The sequence below is a fragment of the Notechis scutatus genome, chromosome 1 (genome assembly GCF_049901735.1).
Source record: "Notechis scutatus isolate UNSWTSFEM ecotype Mainland chromosome 1, rNotScu1.2, whole genome shotgun sequence".
NCBI lineage: Eukaryota > Metazoa > Chordata > Lepidosauria > Squamata > Elapidae > Notechis > Notechis scutatus.
Window position 1 is genome coordinate 25,817,483 of NC_142009.1, and position 15,627 is coordinate 25,833,109.

The 15,627-nt window shown below is 45.8% G+C and overlaps 1 protein-coding gene across 5 annotated transcripts in view; it reads right to left on the reverse strand.

Moving 5' to 3' along the window:
* Window positions 1-574: 574 nt before the first annotated feature.
* The window catches only part of NRBP1 (nuclear receptor binding protein 1), a 28,465-nt gene continuing 13,412 nt past the window's right edge, over window positions 575-15,627 (reverse strand). For 3 of the 5 annotated variants that reach the window (XM_026671619.2, XM_087947711.1, XM_087947819.1), the window contains 11 exons: window positions 5,963-6,046; window positions 5,793-5,851; window positions 4,901-4,999; window positions 4,670-4,802; window positions 2,595-2,697; window positions 2,343-2,393; window positions 2,056-2,191; window positions 1,920-1,973; window positions 1,696-1,759; window positions 1,516-1,571; window positions 575-1,392 (listed from right to left, as the gene is read on the reverse strand). In XM_026671619.2, coding sequence (XP_026527404.2) covers window positions 1,294-1,392; window positions 1,516-1,571; window positions 1,696-1,759; window positions 1,920-1,973; window positions 2,056-2,191; window positions 2,343-2,393; window positions 2,595-2,697; window positions 4,670-4,802; window positions 4,901-4,999; window positions 5,793-5,851; window positions 5,963-6,046 — 938 coding nt within the window. In that variant the 3' untranslated portion in view covers window positions 575-1,293. Of the gene's footprint in view, window positions 1,393-1,515; window positions 1,572-1,695; window positions 1,760-1,919; window positions 1,974-2,055; window positions 2,192-2,342; window positions 2,394-2,594; window positions 2,698-4,669; window positions 4,803-4,900; window positions 5,000-5,792; window positions 5,852-5,962; window positions 6,047-6,619; window positions 6,683-15,627 lie in introns of all 5 variants that reach the window. The other 2 variants (XM_026671618.2, XM_087947604.1) reach the window with 1 other exon arrangement.

Genomic DNA, 15,627 nt, shown 5'->3' on the forward strand with positions numbered 1-15,627 from the left:
TCTGAAAGCTCAGAAGACTAAACCTCTGGTCCCAGGGAGGAACCCAAACTGGATCTTGCAATTATCCTGGGACACATATATTTGTCTTCATTCGTAAAAGCAATCATCTCAACATTGGAAATTTTTTTCCTGTTCCACATAGAATTGTTAATACTGGGAGGTCTGCAGATGTGAGCCTACATAAAATAGGATCTTCTTCAGATGTTACCTAGACATGCCTGCAAAAAAAACAAACTCAGAGAAGTCACACAACCCAGAACCTATATTTGCTGTAGAACATAGTTCCCAGAAAGCAAGAGAGCATTTTTCTTGCCTTTTTAAAGCAAAAGCTGGCTAAAATTGTGAGCATTTTTTTGGTGAATAAGCAGAGGCCAAAGAGAGGTTTAGATTCAACCTGGATGAGATAATCCCTTTTAAAATATGAAAGCAGAAATCAAGAAACTTCAGGAGTACAAACAGCCCAACAACCAACCACTCCTGCCCTTTCCCAATGAGCAGGAGATTGCCTTAAGTGGCTCCTTTTAACTCCGTGATTCCAATTCCCAGATTCTAATCACAAACAGGTTGCAGTTAATTATTTACAAAACAATTTATTAAAAATAGGAACAGAAATGACACTTGGAACAGCTCCAGCACAGGAAGAGTTGAATTTCTCTGATAAACTGGCCCCAAGCCTGCAGGCATTAGATAATATCCTAAAGGAAAAGATGGTTTCACATTTGCCACCTGCTATCTGAACTGGAACTTCCTATCTACTACCTCTATTGACCAGAGGGAACCCTCACACCACACAATAGATGCAGCCAAGGATACTGGAAGCAAGGCTGGTGCATGAAGCAACTGTGGGAAGGAGAAGAGTCCATTTGGAGGGGGTAAGGCAATGACTATGGGGCTAGAGAGTGCATGTGTAATGTGGAGGGCCAGCATGGAACGGGGTAGAACTTAACTTCTCCATCCCTCCCACCCTTTTAAATAACAAGACAGATTTCTGTGCTGTGCAAAAAAAAAACCTCTGTACAATTCAAGCAAAAGAAAACTCCATGCATGTGAGCCCCAAAAGAGAGAGAGGAAAGGAAGGCCATTGGCCACAGGGAAAATAATACTGACAAGGCACACAGCCCTCCCCCCACCACCCTTGCCCCCCTGCCTTTAAGACTGGCAACGATTGTCTGCAGGACCTGGCTATAACACATGCGGGAGGCACATCCAAGCTGGCAACGGTGGTGGCAGCGGCTTAGAGTAGTACCCTACACAGATGCAGAGCAGGTACACCTGCTAGCAGCAAGATGGCCATTATGATGACACGGTGACAGCTGCCAGTGCCCCATTCCGCGAATAGAAGAACTTGTTGAATGCCTCTTCAAGTAAACAGCTAAGCCGGCTTTGATCAGCCTGCAAAAGAATGGGGGAAAAAAACACTGTAAGAAAACCTGTTCCTATACTCTTATTGGCTACAGTGAAGTTCCCCAGAAAAAGAAGAAAATAAATCTTTTGGTGAACAGGACTGATACTTGCCTCACTGATGAATCCTAACTGAACCAATTCAGCTGCCAGTTCCTGAATATTGTCACCTAAGGAAGGAAAATGAGAGAGTTGGTATGTTTTCTAAGATGGAAAAGAGAAGAGAAGAGAAGAGAAGAGAAGAGAAGAGAAGAGAAGAGAAGAGAAGAGAAGAGAAGAGAAGACTGGACTTACTGGGCAGCAGGTCACAGCTCAAGTGCCGATTCAATTTGTCTTCTAGTTTCAGCAGCAGTGTCAACTGAAAGAAAGGTGGGGCATAGAAGAAAAAAGGAAATTGCATTTTCACCTTCAGTGTGTTCAACACTAAGTAGAATTCTGCCCCAAAAGGGAATAGGCCATTGTAGGCAAATGGAAGCCCTAGACTGAGATAAGTCACCCAGCTTGAGGCAGATACCTACATGGTGCTTCACGCCCTCCTCCACTGATTCAATGTTGCACTGCATCAACAGCACCTGGAAATTACAAAGGAGTGTGGTAAGGTGAGGCTTTACTATTATCAGCCAAGGAGATGCGGATTAGGGAGCAGCCACTCACTTTGCGGGTCTCCACTTCTGCTGGCTCTGGTGTTGGAGTCTTTACTGATGGGGGGGCAATGGGAGATTTCACCACCTCCTGCTGGGGCTGCTGAGGTCGGGGCAGCCCAAAGGCAGTAAGTGGATAAATTCCATTTCTGTGGAACCATAAACGGAATAATTCAACTCTATGTATTGCCTGCTAATTCAGTGAACTAACAACAAAGGGGCCAGGTTGGCTTGCCCAGGACATTAGCTAGTTTCAGTAGCAGAATCCACTGAGAGTCATTACAGGAGAAAGGAGCATACCTCACATCTTCCAAGAATTTGTCTAGTTCCAGCGCTGGGGACTGTGAGAATCTAGGACAAGGCAGAGCACCAATTTAGCTTTTACAGCATAAAGTACACCCACCTTTTAATGAGCCAACTGTCCACTGCTTCCCATTCTATCTAATATTCTGCTGACCTCAATTCATTGCATGGAACCAGAGAAATACTCAATTCCAAAACTCCACCTCAAAGCTCGCTCTCCCCTTTCAGTTCCCAACTATTCAAACTCACATCATACGGACACCATCGCGGTCAGCATGGTTGATTTCAGCCAGTACAGCACTCATGTCCAAGTTCTTGGTCATCTCTTCAAGTGCATTCTCTGGGATCATGTCTATCACAAAATAAAACGTACACATTACACTGTTTTTCCTTTACTAACCCTCTGTTATAACCAGTGGTTCCCTAAACATGTGGTTCCCATTTTTCCCCTGAAGAGTTTTAAAAAGCAGATTTAAGAAATACAGTAAAAGACTAACTATGCTCCAGGGGTGGGATTCAACTGGTGTTACTACCAGTAACACCAGTTTTTTACTGCTTTTTCAACCTCAGCTGTGCTGCGCAAAGCAACTGAGGTTGAAAAAGCAGGAAATAAAGGTCAGATAACAGCCTAGGCGGGCGGCAGGGTGAGCCAAACATCGGTTCTGTGTCTGCTGCTCTTCAGAGCTACCGGTTCTATAGTTGGGCAGAACCGGTAGCATGAAATGATGGGATGAAAATGATTTATAGGTGGAGAACTAACTATTCAGTATCATGAAAATTTAAACACTTTAAAATTGTGTTCTAAAAAGATGTCCACATGAGGAATGAACATGTTAAATTCAAACTGATGCATAATTCTAAACATTGGTGCAGCAAATTTTAACTTCACACATATACTGAGGGAGCCTAAGTGGTTATAAGTATTTTAATTTTGTACCAAAAAGGGGCATTAATACTGACAGCAATATAACCTTCTACAAAAACAAACTATTTTTAGTTTAGAAAAAAATGAAAGCCAGCTGAATGACTTTGGGTCAATCTCTCTGTCTCTGTCTCTCTCTCCCTCTCTCTCAGTCCAACCCACCTCATAGGGTTGTTGTGAGGGAAATAGGAGGAAGTTGTGTTGGATATGTTCACCACCTTGAGTTTATTTGTAAAAATAATAAAGGCAGGATACAAACAAAAAATAAAGGATAGGTAGACAAGTGCAACAGGAAGATTTATAAAATTTTGCACATATACTAGTCTCTCTCTCTCTCTCTCTCTGGATATTTTATATTCTTAGGAAGAGATCAATCTCATTGAGGTAATAGACATTACCCTAGCTAATTTAATCCTTTTAACTGAAACCATTACCCGGAATTAAGTTGGCACCCTCTCCATGCAAACTGATACTCTAGAGATAAACTACAATGTCTCTTCCCCTCCCCCCAAACCATATTATTTTAGACAATCTATTTAATATTTGTTTATTGGGTCTTTTTTACTACTATCCAAATGAAGAGAGCTGGACTGAAGTCCACCCACATTTATGTGTTTTTCGTATCTCTGAACCACACATCTCCCTCATTTATCTATTATGATAATGGAAACTCAATCTTGAGAAAGTAGGTTGCTAATGCCTGAATAATGACTGTGAGGCACTAGGAGAAGATATGTGAGAGCATCAGAGGCAGGCTGCTGTCCATTCACAGTTAAGATTAGGTGCAGTTCAGCGAACCAGAAAATCCCACCACTGGCTGGCCCTGGCCCCACCTCTTTTTCGGCCTGTTTTTGGGCTGTTTTCAGGGTCGTTTTTTGGCTGTTTTCAGGCCAAAAACAACCTGAAAAATGTCCCCAAACATCCCCAAAACAGGCAGAAAACCTGGCAGGGGCAGGGGCAGCCAGTGATGGAATTAGCCCCAACCAGCTGAATCCTACCTCTGCCTTTGAGGCGAGTTGCTGGGAAGCAGGGTTGGGTGTGATGAGTGACGTCACCTATGCAGTCACATGACCAATCGGCCATGTCTACCCAGCCAGAGAACCGGTTCTTTAAAAATTTGCAGCCCACCACTGGAGAGCATCCAAAACTCATTTGTCAGGCTGATCAATCTTGCTTAGATACAAAGGAAGCTATTATTGACTTCTCTGTTCATCTTGGCTGCCTTCTTTTAGTAGATTTGAGTTTTTCTGCTTTGTAATTTCATTTAGGGGTATTTCTGGATATATTATGATGGATTAGTTACTGAACTACACATTCATTTCATACAAAATATTATTTTTACACACTAGTGAAGGGTTTTTTTCTTAGCAACCGTCTGCAGACTTCTGTTGGCTATACTCACGCTGATGACCCACAATGCAATGGGCTGCCAAAAGTTTCAGAGAAGGTACTTCAAACAAAGCCTGATGGAAGAGAAGCTCACGAGCTGTGGGCCGTTTGCTAGGTTGTGGCTCCAGGCACTTCTGAATAAACTCCTAGAAAGGAAAAAGGAGACCAAACTTTGTGCTTAGTCCTGAGAACTGGGAAAAGAATTGAAGAAGAAAGCAAGGAAAAGAACTGTGGACAGTCTTACTCGTTGTAATGGATCCTCTAGCAACTGGATGGCATTGTTAATAGCTTCTTGTGGCACATAGGAAGACTCGCCATTTCCCTGGATCTCCAGCACTGCCATCTATCGGCATAGAAACAGATGTCAATGGCCAATATCTTTAGATCACCAGAGAGGTTCACCTTTTATCAGACAATTTTATCAGCCACCACATAATTTTTTTTCTCATCACCCTATATGTGAACCAAAGCAACACAGCTATTTTTATCTTTCCACTAGATTAATTTTTACTGTCAACAAAGAAATTGCTTTCATTTCAACCATTTAATTTTATTAGTCATATATTCCTTCAAACAAGAGCCTCTCAGGATTCACATCATATAAGGAATTTAGAAACAGTCTTAGTTGGAAGGAAACAAGAGAAAAAATAATGGAACCTCTTTGGGCCTGTTCTCCAAACCCTGAAGTTATAACAAAAACTATCCCATCTTCTTTACAACAGCAGCTCTAGCTGTAGTCATTAAGTAAATCCCACATACAGGTGTTAGATGCCACATCACATGACCAGCACTTGCAACCTCCTGCCAGCTTCCCCACGGACTTTGCCCGTGGGAAGCTGGCAGTGAAGGCTGCAAGTGGCGATCGCATGACCACAGGATGCTGCAACTGTCAAAATTGTGAGGCAATTGCCAAGCACCCAAATTAAAATCGCACTACTCCGAGGGATGCTGCGATGGCCGCAACATTCAGCACCACTGTAAATTCAAAGGATTACTGAATGAATGGTTGTAAACCGAGAACCACCTGTATAAGAAGGAAGATAAAGCACAGTTCGATTTGCCAGATAATCTTAACATGGAATTAATTTCACGGTCCTGTGTACAGGTGTACATATATTAAATTGCCCACCACTTACCTCTAATGCACACATTCCAAAGGAGTAGATGTCCACTGCTGTAGTCACATGTGCAACTTCTGGAACAAAGAATAATAATTAGAAGCTATCTCTAAGGCAGAGAGAACAGACTGAACACTTTTTCTGCAGTTATTACAGAACTGCAGGTCCCAATACCCTCGTATTCGTACCGCCATACTCTGGAGCAAAGAAATGCAGGTTCTTCTGCTCCTCACGACATGTCTTCACATGATTGTTGATGGTATCTGGGGCAACTATAAGAGAAGAGAATTGTAGGAGATCAGAGTCCATGCCTCTCTTTCCTTTCTGTTATACGGAACTTGAGGCAGCTTCCATCTAGTTCATCTCTGCAAGGAACCCCAAACAAAGAAGCACTGCTCTTGTCCAGCCTCCCCAGCTTTCAGGCAGCACCACATCATAAGCGAACTCAGAAGCAAAAAGAAGGGATGCCTACATTCTCTTCCAGAAACCCCAGGTCTTTTCTGCGTCAACTCAAAGCCAGGCAAAGCAACCATCTGATCTTTCTAAAGAAACGGACATGAGAAGAAACTAGACTCCGTATGTGTACACGTATACACACACACACACACACGCTATTAGAATAGGTGAGCAGCTTTTGTCCGTTGATGAAGGTAAAACAGCCCATTCTCCCTAATAATTTTTTTATTTTGGATAGCTGCACCAAGCCACTATTTTTCCAGGCAAGCACAGATGCAGGCAAAGCTCAAAGTAAATCCCAAAATGCTGGTACTTTACCCATCACCTTACAGTCTTATGCAAAGAAAGCAACTTCCCAATAACATGCCCAATTGTTCAACAGCACTTACCCCCTATTTTTTTCACAACTTTCTCAGTTGATACCGCAAACAAAGCAATGCTTCTGGCAGCACCTGAACATTTATAATTTCTTTTAAAATATATTTAACTTGCTTATTAAAACAGTCCCTAAATTGACCAGTAAATAAAGATAAACAAAGCGGTCAGTGAATGACTACCACAAATTCTAAAGAAGCTTCTGGCACAACAAACCTCATTCTAGCCAAGATACAAAAATCATCCTGAGAAAATTTGGAAACCAATAAAGATCCACTGTGGACAGGGTACAGCTTCGGCTGACATAAAAGAAAGAAAGAAAAACCCAAGCCTGTGTATTATCCATAAAGAACTGCTTGTTTGCTATGTTCTTCCAATATTAATTATCTCAGTTAAAGACTTAGTGGATGCCTTTACACAGCGTGCAAGGCTTGACTTTTTTTGCTTTTGTATGTATGGTTTAGATATTCTGCAAAGTTAGCCCGTGTATTTAGTTTATTGTTATTTATATTAAACAGACCCAGAAAATGGGTTAATTTATTAACTAAGATTGTACAAATTGTATTGTTCAAATCCAGCCTTAGGCTCAAGCTAATTCACTCTATTTAAGCAGTGTTAAGAGACTTTAGTTCATGCCTCACCTTTTGATAAGTGAGAGGAATAGACTGAAATGGGCGTTGGTTCTTACCTGATACGCCCCTTCTCGGCGAGCCGCGAGGAGCATCCAGAGACTGGGATGTGCTTCTGAGTCCTCTTCTTGCAGGCTGAGCTTTAGATGAGGAAACGCTCCGCCCCTCACGTGGTATCGCGCAGCTCCCCAGTTTTTGCGATAACGAGAAGAGAGGTTATTAATTCTATCTAATCTACTATTGGCTCCTTGGCTGAAGCAAGATTCCCCACCAGACGGAGAAATTAGGGTGGGGCTGGATGCTCCTCGCGGCTCGCCGAGAAGGGGCGATCAGGTAAGAACCAACGCCCATTCTCCCTCGAGCCGCTCGGAGCATCCAGAGACTGGGACATACCAAAGCTGGGCTGTCCTACGGGTGGGACTCCGTCTGGCCCGAAGGCCCCTCCGGATCACTGATGACCCTCTGTAAGACCCGTCGGCCAAAAGAGGCCTCCGCTGAGGCGCACGTATCTATTTTATAATGTCTGATAAACGGGACGGAGAGGTCCAGGTGGCTGCCCGACAAATGTCAGCGATGGGGGCTTGCGTGGCCCAGGCCGCCGAGGTGGCTGCACTTCTGGTGGAATGGGCGGTTATTCCACCCGGAGCGGGCAGAGGATGGGAAAGGTAGCACCTCGCAATAGTAGCCCTGATCCAGCGACTGATGGTGGAAGGAGAAACCTTAAGCCCCAGTGACCTGGGTTGAAAGGATAGGAAGAGGGATTCCGACCTTCGCATGGATTGAGTGCGCTTAATATATACGCAAGGCCCTTCTAACATCTAGGGTGTGCCAGAGGACCTCCCTGCCCTGGAGGGCCTAGGGCAAAAATTTGGTAGAACCAGTTCCTGTGACCTATGGAAGGGAGAGTTAACTTTGGGTAGGAATGTGGGGTCAGGACGAAGGACCACCCGATCAGCGTGGAATACACATAGATCGCTCCTAACTGACAAAGCTGCTATTTCCGAAACGACGAGCAGAAGTAATAGCTACTAGAAAACTACCTTAAAGGTGAGAAACTGAAGGGATGAATCCCTCAAGGGTTCGAACGGGAACGAGTGAGAGAAACGAGGACCTTGTTGAGGTCCCATGTGGGGAACCTGTGAACAGTGGGAGGGCACAGGTTGGTGGCACCCCTAAGGAAAGATCTAATTCGGGGTGATGAGAAAGGGAACCGTAGTTATCACAGGAGACCACGGTTGAGAGGGCAGAAACTTGTCGTCTCAGGGTGTTAGGTGCGAGGCCTTTACGGAGGCCTTCCTGAAGAAAATCTAGGATCTGAGCCACTGAGGGAGAGAGGGGATCAATCTGAGACCCGCCACACCACTTGCAGAACCCTTTCCAAGTGGCATCGTAAATTCGTGTAGTGGAAGGTCGCCTAGCGGCCAAAATAGTGTCGATGACTTGACTCGAGAGATTCTCACTAGTCAGACGGATCCGCTCAACCTCCAGACGGCTAACTGGAGCCATTGAGGCTCCGGATGCAGAAGGGCCCCTGAGAGAGGGAGACCCTGTCCGGGGATCCTCCATGGGGCGCTACCGATAAATTGCGGAGATCCGCAAACCACGGTCGCCTGGGCCAATAGGGAGCCACCAGGAGAAGGTCTGCCCTCTCCTGAAGAAGTTTCTGTATTACCCTGGGAACTAACGGGAGCGGAGGGAAGGCATATAGGAGCCCTGGGGGCCATGGGCAGCGCAGAGCATTGTGATTCTCCGACCGGTGAGATGGATACCGGGAGAAGAACCGTGGAAGCTGAGTGTTGGACGGGGAGGCGAAGAGATCCACCACCGGAAGGCCGAATATTCTGGACGCTTCCTCGAACAGGGATGGATGGAGACGCCATTCTGCCTGGTCCACCGTGGCCCTGCTCAGCCAGTCCGCCTGAGTATTGTCTACTCCGGAGATGTGTTCGGCCTTTAGTGATAGGAGGTTGGATTCTGCCCAGCGGCAAAGGCGCTCGGCTTCCTCATTAGCTGGATGGACTGGGTGCCGCCTTGCCTGTTGATATGGGCCTTGGCCGTGACGTTGTCCGTGAGAACGAGGACGTGATGTTTGCGGATCTGAGGAAAACTGCGCAGGGCCAGATGGACAGCGTGAAGCTCTAGCCAATTGATGCTGCACCTTTGCTCGGACGGCGACCATCTGCCCTGAGCCGAGAGCGAAGTCGAGATGAGCGCCCCAACCGGACAGGCTTGCGTCCGTAGTGACGGTGAGTCGTTGAGGTTCCGCGAAGAGATGGCCTCTGTTGATGGCGGGATTGGTCCACCATAGAAGAGCGTGAGGACCCTTGGAGGGACCCTGACTCTGGCCTTCGAGTTGCTTCTTCCGGATCGTTGGAATGGGAGCAGGAACCACTGGAGGGATCTGCTGTGTAGACGGGCCCAGGGAATAATAGAGATGCATGACACCATTTTGCCCAACAATTTAGAGAGGTCCAGTAAGGCCACCCTCCTTGAACGCCTGATCTGTTTGACCAGGGCCTGAATGCTAAGGAACCTCTCCTGGGAGAGGAAAACTCTTTGAGAAACCGAATCAATTATGGCGCCCAAGTGGTTGATTCGGGTGGAAGGGGTAAGTTGGCTCTTTTGCCAATTGACTAGGAACCCGTGTGCCTGTAAGGTGGAGAGAGTGACCCTGGTATCCCTGACTGCCTGGGATTTGGACGGGGATAGAATAAGGATATCGTCAAGTAGCAGTGGAGGCGGACAGGAACGCTCCTGAGATGAGCCGCCAGAGCCGCCAGGACCTTGGTGAAGGTCCGGGGGCCGAGGCCAGTCCAAAGGAAGGGCCACGTATTGATAATGAAGGCTATTGTGACAGAACCTGAGGAATTTGAAATGGGAAGGCCTGATTGGAATATGGAGGTATGCCTCCGAAAGATCTATGGAAGATAACCAGTCTCCCGCCTGGTGCCTAAAAGAATTGATTGCAAAGTGTGCATTTTGAATCTACGCTGGATAAGGTGACGGTTGAGCCGTTTCAAGTCCAGGATGGCTCTCCAACCCCCAGAGTGTTTGGGCACCACAAAGAGATGGGAGTAAAACCCCTTTCCTCTCTGATCCGGAGGGACAGGTTGAATGGCCTGGATGTCAAGAAGATGATGGATGGCTGCATCCATTAGTGCACGTTTGGAGGGATCCCTTGAGGAGGGGAGGGAAGAAACAATCAGGGGAGCGGACCTGAACTCCAGGGCGAGGCCAAACCTGATTGTGTCCCTAACCCATGCATCGGAAGTGGATATGTCCCATTGGGCGGCGAAGTGGCTGAGGCGGCCGCCAACGGGGGGAGGAAGAGGCTCTACCTTCTGCGGTAGGGCCTTCCTCCCGATCCCCGAAAGGGTCTCTTGTAGCCGCCACCGCGTCTGGATCTGTCGCCCGGGTCCCAGCGGTCCTGGGATCGGAAGGAAGGGGGTCTAGGATATCTGGGCGGGAAGGGGTTGGTAGAAGGGGCGTGGAAAGCTCCTCCGAAAGGGCTGAGAGCCCCTGGCCTCCGACCTTCGAAAAAGGGAGGGCAAATACTTTCTCTTACTGCGGCCCTCGACCAGCAGTGGTTCCAAAGCTGGGCCAAACAGTTTATCTCCCGTAATGGGGGCAGTGGCCAGCTTGACCTTATTCTTTACGTCCGCCTGCCAGTGTTTGAGCCATAGCATGCGTCTAGCCGTGACATGCGACGGATGGCCCTGGAAGAAAATTTTACCGACTGGTAAGTGGCGTCAGCCGAGAACTCGGCTGCAGCCACTAACCGCTATATCCTGGTGAGCTCTGAGATTGGAAGCAGGGATGTGGTCCTTGAGCTGACGTAGCCAGTGGATGAGGACCTCGTGAAAAATGAGGCGGCCGTAGCTGACTTAATGGCCCAGGCGTCAGATAGGTGAGCCCTGCGTAGCGCCTGCTCCGCCCGCCTGTCCTCAGGTTTCAAGGCCTCTATGGCCTCACTAGGGAGTAGAGGAGGAGGCTAGACCCACAATGGGGTCATCGACCTCCGGGATATTCAGGAGGTTAGACAGAGCCGAATCGAGATTAAAGAATCTCTTGTCTTGGCTAGAGGGAGTGGGAGGGGTCCCTGAGGAGGTAAGTTGCTTCGCTACCAGATCTACGAAGATGGGAGGGGATGGGATGACCTCAGCTTCCACCACTGGTTGGGTGAAAATGGAGTCTTCCGGGCCCTCTGGGACAGGGGGGTTTCTGCAGCGGACTGTGAAAGAAGGCCAGAGACATTCTTGGCCTTAAGGAGGAGGGACTTGAACATATGCGGTTTAAACAGCCCCCAAAGGAGGGTTGGTCGGGAGAAGGGTCCTCGTCCTCCGACATCTCCCTTCCATGATGTCAGCCTCTAAGAGGGGTTCACTGTAGCGGGAGGATCCCATCCGGGAATCCTCTTCCTCTTCCCCTGAAATCCCCAAAGTCCCCTTCCTCCTCCACCTGGGCCCCAATCGGAGGAGGGCTGTCCCTCTGAGAGAGTACCTGATCAACTGGGGGACCGGTTGTGGAAGGGATCTGATAGATATCGAGTCGTGCTCGGAGGCTCGCGGAGAGAAGCCTGATCTTGTCATGTGTTGTAGTCCCTCTGCTATGCCCTGGCGGATGGCTGATTCCATCCAAGCCCTGATGTGAGGTGGAACCTCGGAGGTAGAGGGTTCATCGTGGCGCAGACCAGCGGCTGTGGGTGTAAAGGTGGCTCGGGGTCCGTCTGGTCGGAGGTCCGGGGTCGGAAGACCCTGAAGCTAACTGCGCCTAGGTAGGGAAGAGGGGTCTGAGGGGAGAGATTGAGCAGAGGTAGAAGGGTTTGGAGGAGGAGGTATTGACGGCTCCGGCGGGACTCCTTGAACGCCGGTCAAACTCTTTTCCAACGCTTTGTGGCGCCTTAAGGCGTCACGTTGGGCGGCCTTGGAAGGTTCCTTGTCCTGTCTAGAGCCCTTAGGTTCCTTGTCCTGCCTGCGCAAGTAGTGGGACTTTGCCTTAGCCTTCAAAGAAGGACGTTAGAGGGATTGTCGTCTGCCATGTTAGATACAATTACTAGCAAAGGCGGTTGGCACGCCCAGATCAGGCCTGGATGAGGCCGGGTGAAGGTGAAGCTGGCCCTCTCCCCTTTTGGAATTTGTTGTGTACAGAGATAACAGTAAGGTATCTAAGAAATATAGTATGTACAGAAAAATAGATACTCTAATATAAATCTTCCTTATCCTTTTGATTGATTTTTATCTTTATTATGCTTTGTACCAAATGTATATACAGGTTATCCGTATATATTTATATATGTACGAAAAAATATTATTGTACAAGACAAAAAGTTATTTTTTTTTTTTTTTTTTTTTTTTTAATATATTCCTTTTGTATATGTATTAAGTATATATATATATAGATAGATTTTTTTTTTTTTTTTTTTTTTTTTTTTTTTTTTTTCAAACAGTAACCGTAACAGTGAGAACTTCGTATATCTCAGTACAGGCCAATTAGTCAAATAAACACCTGAGGCCTATGGTGGAAGAGGAGCCTCTGGCAGCAGGCCTCCAGACAAGAAAAATAAAACCGGAGGGGGCTGCAACCGCCCCGAAAAACGGGCTGCGGGAGGCCAACAAGTAATACAAGGGCCAGCCAGGTGGAAGAAATGGGCAGCTAAGCTTTGACCCAAGGCCTGGGGCTCCATTCGCCGCAGCTAAAGAAATTCAAAATGGCGCCCGACCACGATGCGGAGCCAAAATGGCGGCGCAAGCTGAACCGTCGGGACGCCCGAGGACGGAAGGGAGGGCTTCGCTGGTCAGCACAGCGCCTAGGGCCCTAGGGCGATGACCCTCCGATCGGTGTTTAAGGTGGGGGGAATCCAGCAGTAAAGAAAACGCGTGCCACGAGGCAACGCGGAGGCAGCGGCGATCAGATAAGGGTGGGGGTCGCGCCATGCGCCTGCGAGCCCGCAGCCTGCCCCCAAGGACGGGAAAATTTTCCCTTAAGTCCAGACCCTTTGCGCAGGAGGAGGAAGGAAAAGCAAACCTTGTCAAGGACGAGAGGGTTGTAATAGTAAAGAAATGTGCGATCAGCCAAGGAGCTCTCTGAAACACAGCCTGACTCTTCGAGGCTGAGCAAAAGACTGGGGAGCGCTGCGCGATACCACGTGAGGGGCGGAGCGTTTCCTCATCTAAAGCTCAGCCTGCAAGAAGAGGACTCAGAAGCACATCCCAGTCTCTGGATGCTCCGAGCGGCTCGAGGAGAACTGCCAGTTCTCAAGAGCTTAGAGCCTTAGACCTTATTGACATGACAGAAAACCAGCTTGTGGAAGTCAAGCAGCAGAGGGAGACTAACATTAATGAGAAAGGACTTCTGATGGAAGAGAGTATTTGTACCTCAGTGTTGAACTTGGAGTCCTTGGTGTTTTGAGCTTATGGTTTTTTGCATACATTTAATTACCAAATTAGGTAACATCATCAGTACTACAAGGGAGTGGGGTATGCTCCCATTTTATATACTAATGGCTTGTCCTGTCAGTGTTGGTAGGAGAGGTCTTGGTGGTTCCTTGATTAGGCTGTTGTTTATTGTTAGTGTTTTTATCCGAAATGGTAGTTTCTTCACTGTTGGCCTAATGTTAATCTAGGTGTTATCTCTATTCATCTGGGTGTTGATTGTTGGTGAGGAGATGTTTTGGGTTTTTTTGTTTCCTTTTTTGCTTTTTGCTTGTCTTTTTTGAATGCTATGTAGATGTTGTTTATCTGTATGTGCCTATTGATATGCCAAGTTCAGAGAGCACCAAGGACCTTACACAACTGTTTCCACTGAACAGAAAAAAAAAATACTGGCAGGACCAGACTAAGTCTGTATACTTTAAACTACAGCCCAGAATAAAACTGATCTAGTAGCACCTCTACTGCGGTCAAACAAATTAAAAATATATTAGCTTTAGCTTAATGTCAAAGTCTATTTTCTAATAAAGTATTTCCAGATATTTGCTCCTGTCTGAAATTTTCCTGCAATACATTGCTTTCCTTATATCCATATACTTTCTGTATCAACTAAAAATCTGGTAAAAGCTTGAAAACAAGTTGAAAAAGCTTTTACCAGGCAACACTTTTTAGGTTCTCATTTAAAAAAAAAAAACCTTTTTCAGAATGAGAAACTGTAGTTGTAGCTCCTATTAGTAATCACTGTTAGAAATATGCATTCCATGTATGCATCGATATGTACTATATTGTTTACCAAACTAGAGATGAATATAAATAGCAATGAAAATAACTCATTTTCCCCAAATTATAATTATTGCTATTTACTATATTAATTGCTTGCTAATAATTTAAGTAGCGATTGTACTTGTTAAACAAGTAGTACTGTAGGGCATTAGTTATTTTGGTATAAACTTTCATGTACTAATCTTCATTAATACTATTATAGTTCTTTAATTTGATTATATTCATGTTTCAATTTTTCTATAAAATTAGTTTCTTTCATAACTATCTTTCTGTTCATTAATGCTAAGGTTTACATACAATTTTAAATTAATAAGATCACTGGTGTTTTACAGTATGCCAGTAGTTAAATATGCACAATGTAACTGTGTTCTCAACAGACTAAAACTAATGCATACATTCTGTACTTCTGGATGAACTCACTAGTAACTCCATCTCTTAACACTGCTTACAGACTAATAAATGATTGTGGATTTTTAAAGTTGTAAGCTGCTCAAAATCACTGTGTATGAGTTGGGTGGACATATACATTTATTTGATATAATAAAAATATAATAAGGTATTGTAAAATATGCTACTTATTTTAATAAATGTAGGCTAGGTTCACCGTATCTCATTTTGCTACTGACTAAGGATTAAGCTACAACTGGATTCAGGAAGTCTAAAATAAATTATATTATCGCTTAGCATGATGTATAAATCCAGATAATGAAATGGAAGAAATTCCATCTTCGTCCTATCATATGCATAGTGTAAGCAAAAGAATAGTGCTCCTTTTCATGCCATTTGGCAGCCATCACTCTCCTCTCAGCATAGTACGGCATCTGTTTTTTTGCAATCTTCTGAACTTCCTAGACCAAGGACCACATGGACTTGGTACAAAGTTCTTTTCAGTCTTCCTTATTGTTGGACATACAATTATCCCAAGGGTTTCTCTCAGCTGGAAACTCAAAGCCACAGTCTCATCATCAGCATCTCTCTTCCACCCGAGCTTTTTCTTTTTTTAAAAATCAGTCTTCTGTTTGCCAGACTCGGCTAAAGTTTCACCAGAAATTCATCTTCTCTGTGCTCTTTCCTGGCAACCTGTCTTATTGTTCAGTTTCAATCACTCTACTCTGCCATAAACAGAAAGACTTGCTTACCTGCCATACCTAGCACTGGGATAGGGAAGGCAAGCAAATCCCC